The following is a 10,000-nucleotide window of genomic DNA, read 5'->3' as shown; positions in this document are numbered from 1 at the left end:
GAGTTTGCATAAGGTGTGTCTGTTATGGTAACACGCAAGGCTTTAATAGAAAGCCCTAAAAAAGAAACAGCTTTTTTGGACTCCTGCACTAAAACATACCAGCGTTACACAATTTCGTCATGCAGTCACGCTCTCTGACATGCTAGGAATGCACTGCCCTGAAGCAAGTTACCGCCCTGTAGATCTGCGCTAAAGGCCATACTATAAATATGCTACGTAATGCATTGTCTGGCATCGGAAGTTACAGTAAATGGCACGATACACTAACTGGGTACCAGAGACAAACCTGATGTCAACTCGGTTGCAGAAATTATTTTAGCATGGCAGAAAGTTTTTCATTTAAAATTTCTAGGAAAATGCATGAGTATGATAAACAACATATAAACACAGATTTGTTTGACAATAAAGGAATTGAATGCATATTTTTTTCCATTTCATTTATAGATCTTTTTAAAAAGCTTTCTTGATTTTAATGATTTTAATGATTTTTTATGTATTGCGTTTATGTACGAGATACTTGTTTCATTTAGTTGTTTTTTGGAAATGACATGCAAATCTTTTTGTCATGTGCTTTATTGTAGATACAAAGCACGAGGGAGATGCAAATACTGAGAAATGTCCACCGAGTTCAAGTTCTCCTAGACCTGTTTACAAGTCACTAAATTTGGTGCCTCGCAAACGCATACCTAAGGTATACAATAGTTGTTGTTTTTAAAGGACCTCTGGACGGTTTGATGCCCTTTACATTGCTACCCAGTCTCACAGGGTTTCATGATATAGTCACGTAAATTTTTTATTATTTTTTCGTGATATTATCACAAATTTCCATGATTGTATAACGAATTCCTGTTTTCGTGTGATTATCACGTATTGGCTACTCAACTGCTTTTTCCTATTTTCAAACCGTTGTCGCTTCGATTTAGGGTAAGATTTGTTGCTTGCATTAGAATGTCACTTTATGTATTGGTTTATACTATTTTTTCTGATTTATTTTTTTATATGTCGCCTGGCCAGAGTTGGCCTAAACCGAAGCAAAAATGGTAAGAAAATAGGACAAAACAGTTGAGTAACCAATACGTGATAATCACACTAAAACAGGATTCGTTATACGATCACGAAACAACACAGACATTTGTGATAATATCACGAAAAAAGAATCAAAAATTTACGTGACTATATAACGAAATTTTGTGAGACTGGGCTGTACATTGCATTGTTCATAAAAAAACATATTTTTTATTCAAGTAAAATCTATTTCTAAAATCATCTTTCTTTTATAGAACGATGAAAAGGTTGAACTAAGCAGCGATGCCGTATTCAAGAGAAGACGGACATTTGATTTCCTTGAAGAGGTGAGTATCGAAACCCATCAGTGTAAATTAACACTCATTACACCAGAACTGAATTCTGATTGGTCTGTTTTACTGTCAGACAACCAAGTCCTCCAATCACAGTTCTTCTGTGGCAAATGAGGGGCGGGTGCTGAAAGAAAACAAGGTCAAGTTTATGGCCGATCAGCTACGGGCAAAGTTCGATAACAACGCTGGAAGTTGCTCTCTTCGTAGGCAGGTAAAGACTACAACAACTCAAGTTGTCAGTGATGGATTGTTGAAAATTTACCATAATGGTGGATTAAACCTTTTCAACCTATCATATATTTCTTTTTCATTTACTTGCTCTGATAATCTCTTCTTTCTTTCTTTCGTTTTTCTTCCACCTGTCCTGCTCACACTGTCTACATTTCTTTGCTCCTGATGTAATGATCTCAGTCTGAGTCTAATAATGATGAGAGGCCTTCAAGACCTCCATTCCTTAATATGACTGACAAACCTCACTTTAACATTATCAAGAAGAAAGTTGCACCACCTCCACCACCTAAAAAACAGGTATAACCCATAAAATCAATTTACCGTATACAAACAAACACCAGTTATAGATAAAGACCATTGTATAAGTTGTCATGTAACCCACTGTACTAGGGTCTATATTAATTATTTACTTAGTTAAATAGTTAACCACCTAATTAAGTGGTTTCCATTTTAAAACCATAAAATTACTATTGACATATTTTATAAAGGTGTACTATAGTAATTCCACGGTAGTCTTTAAAATACAGTTAATTCCATAGCATGTGATTATGTGACTTATGCGACTTAATATCTTGTGTAGGTTATTATTCAGTGTCATAGTATATGGGTCAGTGACGAAAACGGTTTGGCAAAAATCTTTTTAAAAAACTTTATAATTAAAATAGTGTATTTATGCTGAATTAATGCAATAAAAAATTACATTTGCACCATTTTTATTAAAGTTAAGACTGAATGGACCTGAAAATGTCAAATGGTGTAAAGGCCAATTGTGCCAAATAAAGAGAAATATTAAATACAGTATTTTATCCACCTTGATGGCATGTAAGCGTAATCATCAAAAAAAAAAAAAAAAAATATATATATATATATATATATATATATATATATATATATATATAATAATTTTAAAATATCATTTTATCCGTTATTTCTAACTATAGTTATTTATATTTCTATGTAAATTTTAATGCGTTTTTGTAATATTTGTCCGGACATATGCTGAAAACAGCTCTGTTTTCTAAATAATCTTTGACAAATGATGTAAAAATGGTTCATTAGTTAACATTAGTTAATGTATTAACTAACATGAACAAACCATGAGCAATACATTTGTTACAGTATTTATTCATCTTTGTTAATGTTAGTTAATAGAAATAAAGCTTTAACTGTTTGTTCATGTTAGTTCACAGTGCATTAACTAATGTTAACAAGATTTTTAATAAGGTATTAGTAACTGTTGAAATTAACATTAACAAAGATTAATAAATGCTTTATAAGTGCAGTTCACTATTAGTTCATGTTAACTAATGTAGCTAACTAATGTTAACTAATGAACCTTATTGTAAAGTGTTACCAAATAATCATATTATAATAAACTAGATGATTATATTTTATTCCACATTTTTTATGAATATATTTATATTTTCATTAAAAATACTAGTTAACGCCAATTGACACAGACCAGTTACACCATATTGACATTTTTGCAATTTTCCCCAAAATATTCTTTCAAAATTAAATAAGACCGGAAATTTAAGACTTGGTCCTCAAAAAAGAGAATGTATGCAAGTAACCTGCAAATTTATTTTGAAATTTTACATTTAATTGAACCATACGGACACAAAATAATTAACGTCATGTCATTGACCCATATAACAAAGTACTGGTGTTATCATCTGGTAAATTTATTGTACCATCACAGTACTTCACACACTTATTTCAGAGCTCTCTGTAATACTTGATTCTGATTGGTCAGAAGTCTTATATCTTCCAAAGGGTAGGGTTAAGGTTAGGTAACATCATCCCGCTGTTTCTTTTCTCATACCAAGTTTAAATTTTGTTATAGATGAATTTATAAAATATTTTAAATCAGTATCTCATGTCCAGTTATTTCTGCTTATTGTTGAGGTACTGATCAACCCATCTGGGTTTATTTTGCGATAACAACCGACTGAATGGACTTAAAGGCACAATATGTATTTTACCACATTTTCACAAAAAAATTAAGGCGAACTCTTTCCCGCCATTGACGAGTTATCTCATCAATTAAAGCCCTGTACACACGTGCACGTGTATTTTCAAAACCATACCTTTTTCTATGCGGTTTCGTCCACATGCAAACGCAGGTTTCAGTGACTGAAACCAAATTTTTATAAAAACTCCTGCAAGGGTCAAATCAGTAAAATGCTGAGGCTGGCTGCCAGTGCCAACTTTTTTTTTAAACGCTGGTGAGGAAAGAGTTTTCACCATCCAGAGGAATTTGCTAATCATGTTCACATGTGAGATTATAAATTAATGTTTTTTTTACAGTACCTGTACGTTTGATCACATTTGCTGTGTCCGAAACTGCTCCCTATCTCCTATATAGTGCACTATATTTGGCGTCCGCTATTTTGTAGTGGTCTGAAACCTGAGTGAACAACTTCATTTCCTACATTCATTCACTACTTTTTACTCACAATGCACTCTGACTTTGATGGTACATTCGCTGTACACTCGCTCAATCACTATTTCCTATTATACAACAGGAGACAACAAGAACTATCAAAAGTGTATAATCCATAAAGTCACACATGTGTTAGGGTTTATGACGAATCTCTAGCTCAAGTGTCTGAAATTCACTCCCTCATTGTAATTCACTCCTTCGAGTGGACTATATTAGTGGACTAATGTAGGGAATAGTGAATGAAAATTTTGGATAAAAGTGGATAGCGCGGATATTACTTCACTGATATGCAACAATGACAAGGTAAAAGTAATTTTTAAAAACAGGAATTTCTCTGGATTTACAACTTTTGGGATGATGTAAATTACAACTGCATAAAATATTACATATTGTGGCTTTAACAAAGCTTATGGTAAATGGTTGTATTCTCAGCCCCCAAACACTATAGAGACACACTGATAGTGTTAACAGAGAGACATCCAACAACGTCCACATCTGCTGTGTCTTCACAGTCATCATCCGTTACCTGTGTAAAACACAATGAGGAGCAGTCTACCCCTCTCTTCCCTTCACTTCATTCCAGTCCTGTGAACTCAGAGAGGAAAGTGATTCACACATATTCACACAGTCAGTCAGAGACAGAGATCACAGAAAGTTCAGGGTCTGGATGTTCAGCTGCTCGACACTCAGCAGTGCTGGCCATGACTGCAATGCTCCAGCGCCTCCAAAAGGTGGAAGATAAGATCAGTCAGGTGATCACAAACCCATCCTCATCACTTTTCTTCCTCTTATTCTATTCTATCTCTTCCTCTCATCGAAAGGTTCTTTTTCTTCATCTTCCCCATTCTCTTTCTTGCTTTCTTCCTCGTTCCCTTCTTCTAATCTTCCTCTTACATTTCTTTCTGTTCTTTTCCATTGTCTTTGTATTATTCATTATTTTCAAGAAAAAAATATTTAGTATTTTTGTCTTGTTTTCAGTAGAATATCTTAAAATTCTTAAATTAAGATGTTTTTTCTTGATGAGCAAAACGACCCAAGAAAATAAGTCTAGCTTTTAGACCAAAAATATAAAATTTAAGTGATTTTTGTGCATAAAACAAGCAGATAAATCTGCCAATGGGGTAAGCAAATTTTTCTTGAATTTTTCTTGAATTTAGTGTTTAAGAAAAATTTTCAATATTTTTTGCTTACCCCATTGGCAGTTTATTTTTGCTTGTTTTATGCACAAAATCACTTATATTTGATATTTTTGGTCTAAAAAGTAGACTTATTTTCTTGGGTTGTTATCTTTTTTTAGATATTTTTACTGAAAACAAGAAAAAAATACTGAAAATAATTTTTTGCAGTGTACCCTTTCTTTTTATTTTCTTCCTCTTCCTCTTTCATTTCTTTCTCTTAATCGTGTATTTTGTCTTTTGCTTATGTTATTGTATCATCTTCCCTCCCCTATCTTCCCTAAAATAATTTTTCTTTCTTCTCTTTTCTCTTTCTTTGTCCACTTCGTCATTCTCTTTCTTTTCTTCTTCATATCCCCCTTCCTTTTCTTGGCATTTTCATGTCAAAATAAGTACATATCAAAATTAAATTAAATTACTATAATTATATGTGACCATGGATTACAAAACCAGTCATAAGTCGCACATGTATATTTGTAGCAATAGCTAACAGTACATTGTATGGGTCAAAATAATACATTTTTAACTAAAAAATGATTATGTTATTAACTCATTCCCCGCCATTGACGAATTATCTAATAGATATTGCTTAGCCAATTTATAAAAAAATGAAACAAATATTTTTTTATTAATTTTACACTTTTGATAATCGTTCTGAATCTGATCTCTAGCAAAATTCTTTCACAAAAATGCAATTATTTCAGATTTTTCTAAAAAAGTTAATAAAGAGAATAAAGAGTTGATAAACAGAGAAAAAAATAAAGATAGGATGAAAGTTTTTTCCTGTTTTGTTTGTTTGAAAGCAGAGGGTCTGTATTTTCATCTGATATATTTTAACCCTGTATCACAAAATTATGTACCTATAGTAATGTAATTTTGTGAGTCTTTTCCGTGACACTGACAAGTTTTTCCGTCTTTTTGCATGAACATGACACGTATTTCTGTTTACGTGTCACTGTCACGTATTTGTTACTCAACTGTTTTGTCCCCTATTTTTAGGGTTAAAAAAGGTGTCAGTTTCACGGAAAAGACTCACAAAATTACATCGCTGTAGGTACATAATTTTGTGGTACTGGGTTGTATATATGTATGTTTATATATTTTTAAAGGTGCAGTGTGTAAATTTTAGCGGCATCTAGTGGTGAGATGGTGAATTACAACCAACGGCTCAGTCCATTGCTCACCCCTCGCTTTTGAAACACATAGAGAAGCTACTGTAGCCACCACCGGACAAACATGTCATCGTCGGAAACAACTTAGTAAAAAAAGTTTGTCTGTTAAGGGCTTCTGTAGAAACATGGCGGCCCAATATGGCGACTTCCTTGTATGGGGACTCTCGGTGTATGTAGATAAAAATGTGTCATTCTAAGGTAACAAAACACATAACGGTTCTTTATGAAAGGTCTTTATACACCCCTGATAATATAGGTTTGTATATTATTTTGCATTTCTGTCAAAATATCCTTCTAAAAATTACACACTGCACCTTTAAAGGTGATTTTGATTTTTTTGCACCCTCACATTCTTGATTTTCAAATAGTTGTATCTTGGCCATATTGTCCTATCCTAAAATATATCAATGGAAAGCTTATTTATTAGGCTTTCAGATGATATATAAATCTTAATTTCTGAAAATCGACCCTAATGACTGGTTTTGTGGTCCAGGGTCACATATAAAGTGGGTAATGTCAGATTTGTCTGTATTGGTGGTGGACAGGTATGGGTGCCAATCTAACATCAGATTTTCTGCCTCTGCCTTTATTCTTTGTCATTTCTTTCCTGCTGTTTCTGTCCTGTCGCACGTCCACACTCAGAGAAAAGCCCAGACTCAAAATGCCAGAGAGTTTCATAGGAAAAACATCAAGGAGAAAGGCGCCCATCTGAGCGCTCTGTTCTCGGTTGAAGCTGCTTCTCAGCATCAGGTGAATACAGCTTTCCTCAGCACGCTGCTGCGCTGTTTGCCCTGCGACTGACCGATCATTACATGCACCTGCGGTCTTTGTAGATATCGTCATATACTAAATAATTAACTCCCTGCACCCCTTGCTCCTCCATAATTGGTTAATATTCTGTCTGCCAGAACAGATGTTCAGTATGTCAAATGAGGGCACAGTACGGTACTTTCCAACAACCTGTCTTATGTTAAAAGTAAACTTGCATAACCCACATCTGTGTGTCTCATGCCCAGAAATAAAAACATTAGACAGTACTGTTAAATATGAAGCAAAGTGAAATGTACTCGGAAAGTACCGCTGACTTTCACATGGCTGTCCAGGTTGTGTAAAGGTGCGCTCCTGAGCTTTTGAATGAATCTCTCGAATAAATTTGGGCTTCCTTAGTGCATATGTAGGGGGAAGACAATAGTTCAGATGTCCACAGAGGATTTAAACACTCACTGTGCATTTATATTAAATGTAATAGCAGTAATATTATTATAAAGTGGTCTTAGTTGCTTGGACACTTATGCCACAATTTAAGTAGTTCATAATGTTAGCAAATATGCATCAGGTGGCATCTGCAAACATTTGTTTCTCTTTTTAAGCCAAAATTTCCCTTTTTGAGTCATTCTGCAATGACTTTTAACCATCTGTTCTTAAGGGTTTAACCCTCTGGGGTCCGACAATTTTGGGACACTGGCAGTGGTTCTGACATGCTCTTACATTTGCTCTTTTTTCAGCTGCTTTAAACATATTAATGGCTAATATCACATAACATTGTATTCAGCACAAACTGTGCTAAAATGATATGTGAGGAACATGTGTGTACACGTTTGTATTTCTTACAGTATGTATTAGGGATGCACTGATACCGATACTGGTATCGGATATCGGCCTCGATACCACATTTTCTAAAGTACTCATACTCGTTAAAAGTCCCCCGATACCTGGAATCGATACCACGGTCTGAGAAATGTCTATGTTTGAGCGGCGTGTAAGGGGTTAATGCCTCTTGTGTTGTCCAAAGAGGCAGAGTTTACAACAAACTGGAAAACTAGTCCTTTGGTTTTTTTTGTTAAATTATATGACTAAAGCTGTTACCTGTAAATTTAAATCATGTTTTTTTATTAAGTACTCAGTATCGGTATCAGCAAGTACTGAAATGCAAGTTCTCGTACTCGTATTCCAAAAAAGTGGTATCGGTGCATCCCTAGTATGTATGGAGATAACAGCAGTGTTATTCCATTCTGCCGACTACGCCAAAATGTTGGATGCATACACTGCAAAAAAATGATTTTCAAGAAAAACTTTTCTTAGTATTTTTGTTTTGTTTTCAGTAAATATAAGGGGTGTGACGAGATCTCGTGCGACGAGATCCGCGAGATTAAATGTGTTTCGCGAGATTTCTTGTAAATGTGAAATGCTGGCTGTTTCTCAAATAAAAGACTGCATCCTTCGGAGGTTGCATTTTTAAACTGCATTTACTTCATAAAGACTGTCTTATTAGAGAATATTAACTATTATAAAGTTTACTAATTATTTAGTTAATCGCAACTTGTAATATGCTCACGACATGCGAATGTAATGCTCAGATAATTAACTGAAATAACCCTTGATGACGTATGCAGCCTGCATATGCAACCTCCGGAGGATGCAGCTTTCTGTTAGATCCTTTTACTGTGCATGCATTATATTTGTCTTTTACTGCGTTTGCTTTTTTGTTTGGGTTTCCAATAATGTTCGTTTGTGAACTCGTGTGAAGTATGAGACGCCTTGTTTTTGTCTGTTGATCAGTGTCAGATGTGAAGTCTCAGCAGATTAAACCCTCACTCAGAGTTCATGATTTAATGTCTGCATGTTCTTGCTCAAAAATGTATCATTTCTATTGTAAAGAAATTGACATATATTAAATATTCAAATGGATTTAAACATTATTTGGCTAAAAATAAACGTTTCTCTCTGTCTAAAGTGAAAGTGAAAGTGAAGATAGCATCCGCGAGACGAGTCCTCTATCGCCCCCTGCAGGCAGTTGTTATATAACATACATAATGCTTTCTATTTATAGGACACAAATTTAATGTGTTTGTTAATGTAATGTTGTCTAATGTAACTTTGTTTTAATACTTTATTTGAACAATTTATTATTGCATCTTCGTTATTATGTAATTTTAAAGGCTACTGCTCACTTGGGTCTATTTTTATTACCCCAAAATAACAAGTTACTTCATTATCAGTTAGCAAAATAATTGTTAGGGACAGTCCTTGATTAGTTAAAACTTTTTAAAATGACGTGATTTTAGTTTCTTATTCATTCATTTTATCATTGAGGATTTCTTAAAAAGTGTAAAAATATCGTCTCGTTCTCAATCTCGTGTTTCGTCTCGTCTCGTGGATTAAGTGTCTCGTCACACCCCTAGTAAATATATTTAAAAAAATTTAAATTAAGATGCTTTTTCTTGAGCTAAACGACCCAATAAAATAAGTCTAGTTTTAAGACCAAAAATATAAAATTTAAGTGATTTTGTGCATAAAACAAGCAAAAAATCTGCCAATGGGGTAAGCAAATTTTTCTTGATTTTTTTCTTGAATTTAGTGTTTAATTTAGTAAGATTTTTTTGCTTACCCCAATTTGAAATTTGATATTTTTGGTCTAAAATCTAGACTTATTTTCTTGGGTCGTTTTGCTCATAAAGAAAAAGCATCTTAATTTAAGAATTTTTAGATATTTTTACTGAAAACAAGACAAAATACTAAGAAACTGTTTTCTTGAAAATTATATTTTGCAGTGTAAAGTCAATTCCCATTATGTTTACGCAGGTGTGATTTTACTTGTAAAGTCTGCTTATGCCACAC

At 33.8% G+C, this 10,000-nt stretch overlaps 1 protein-coding gene across 7 annotated transcripts in view; it reads left to right on the top strand.

Moving 5' to 3' along the window:
- Positions 1-10,000, top strand: part of mical2a (microtubule associated monooxygenase, calponin and LIM domain containing 2a) — a 76,318-nt gene that overhangs the window by 52,477 nt on the left and 13,841 nt on the right. For 4 of the 7 annotated variants that reach the window (XM_065261548.1, XM_065261547.1, XM_065261546.1 and 1 more), the window contains 6 exons: positions 582-691; positions 1,281-1,352; positions 1,432-1,569; positions 1,770-1,886; positions 4,548-4,787; positions 7,025-7,132. In XM_065261548.1, the coding sequence (XP_065117620.1) occupies positions 582-691; positions 1,281-1,352; positions 1,432-1,569; positions 1,770-1,886; positions 4,548-4,787; positions 7,025-7,132 (785 nt within the window). The remainder of the gene's footprint in view (positions 1-581; positions 692-1,280; positions 1,353-1,431; positions 1,570-1,769; positions 1,887-4,547; positions 4,788-7,024; positions 7,133-10,000) is intronic. The other 3 variants (XM_065261549.1, XM_065261550.1, XM_065261552.1) reach the window with 3 other exon arrangements.

The sequence above is a fragment of the Paramisgurnus dabryanus genome, chromosome 2 (genome assembly GCF_030506205.2).
Source record: "Paramisgurnus dabryanus chromosome 2, PD_genome_1.1, whole genome shotgun sequence".
Lineage (NCBI taxonomy): Eukaryota > Metazoa > Chordata > Actinopteri > Cypriniformes > Cobitidae > Paramisgurnus > Paramisgurnus dabryanus.
This window is presented reverse-complemented; position numbering and strand designations above follow the sequence as displayed.